This window comes from Triticum dicoccoides, chromosome 6B (assembly GCF_002162155.2).
Source record: "Triticum dicoccoides isolate Atlit2015 ecotype Zavitan chromosome 6B, WEW_v2.0, whole genome shotgun sequence".
NCBI classification, from domain to species: domain Eukaryota; kingdom Viridiplantae; phylum Streptophyta; class Magnoliopsida; order Poales; family Poaceae; genus Triticum; species Triticum dicoccoides.
The window spans coordinates 12,208,478-12,209,963 of NC_041391.1; the positions used below are offsets into that span (position 1 = coordinate 12,208,478).

General features: G+C 50.0%; 1 protein-coding gene across 1 annotated transcript; it reads left to right on the forward strand.

The window, feature by feature from the left end:
• Nucleotides 1-945, forward strand: LOC119320535. Its single transcript, XM_037594595.1, has one exon. It carries the CDS (start codon nucleotides 1-3, stop codon nucleotides 724-726), a length of 726 nt encoding a protein of 241 aa, XP_037450492.1. The 3' UTR covers nucleotides 727-945.
• The last annotated feature ends 541 nt before the right edge of the window (nucleotides 946-1,486 follow it).

A 1,486-nucleotide genomic window follows, 5' to 3' on the forward strand; every position in this document is an offset into this window, starting at 1 on the left:
ATGACCTCCTCCTACCAGCCAACCGCCAGGACGAACCTGGAGGCGCCGGCGCCGGTACCCAAGATGAAGGCAGCAGCGGCGGTGACCCGAAACCCTAGCTCCCCCAGCGGCCCCCCGTCGCCGGAGATGGAGGCCACGGCGGAGGCGCTCACGCGGGAGGAGGTTCTGCGCCGGAGGCGTCGCCGCGCCGCTCGGCTCCTTGCCGCGTACCGCCGGCTGTACTGGGCCATGGCAGAGGAGGTGCGTGCCCGGCACCGGCAGTACGTCTGGGAGCTCGGCTGCAGCCCGCTCGACGCCGAGCAGCCGGCCGCTGTCCCGGAGGCGAAGCCTGGGCCGGCGGCGGTGCCGAGGAGGAAGAAGTGCGGGGTGACGGGGTGCAAGATGCGGGCGATGGCCATGGCCAAGTACTGCCACTACCACATCCTCTCCGATCCCAATCAGGTACTCTACAAGGGTTGCGGCCACATCATGATCAAGAATGGTGATGCACAGGCTGGGAAAAATACCCACAACACGCCCATCCTAAAAGCATCAGTTCCCTCACTATGCAACCTTCACTTGCAAAGATCTCAGAAGAACATATCACATGCTTACAAGAAAGTTGGCTTTAATCCACCTCCCACCGGTCAAATCTCCCCGGATTTCAGTCTCTTGGTTGCCGAATGTGTCCGTCAGATCCAGGCCACAAGGAGAGAGTCCCAAAGTGCCGCGGCACGGAAGAAATAGCACAAAGATGGGAAAACTAGCGGAGCTATTCTTTTAGATAACTTTTGTTACATAAACTTTATGCAAAATGCCAGGCATCCCGAGGTTTATCTCGTAGTGGATTGGTTAGAATGGTGTGTAATCTAATTAGATGAATTATTTTTTCCTTAGTAGCAATTAATCATTTTTTGAATGTTCATATATGTATTCTCTGAAACAAAAAAGAACCAGGAGCATCCTCCAAAAACTTCAGGCCATACACTTTTCATTTAATCAGAGCTTTTTCGTCCTCTCAATGGAATTGTGTGCAGCTAAATCAACTACTAGCAATTTCAACCTGTATTGCATAAGAACAATTAAGAATGAGATATTTTTTTTGAGAGAGAGATGACCTGCAGAATCTACTGTAATCGTCAGACACATCCTTTTGCTTGGCAAGTGATCTGCTGTGGCATGTACCATTATTGTGCCTCTTGTTTTCACTTTGGCTGGAATTAATTGACCAGGTGAGAATATATAAGCGCATCTCTGTTTTCTCATGCTATATCATGAGTGCACATTATGAACTAGCCAGGATTAGTTGCAGCTGCTAGGAGTGTCACATGTTATGTGCCTCCATTTGGGTCTTCAATGTTTTCGGAGGAAATCCTCGCTGCTAAATACCTACCTACTTTCTCCTTTGATATCAAGGAGGATATCTCTGTCTCAGTTCATAAATTTCTGCTGTCCAGCAGCTTTCAGCTGATTTTCAGTCTACTGCTGATGATACAAGCGATAGAGG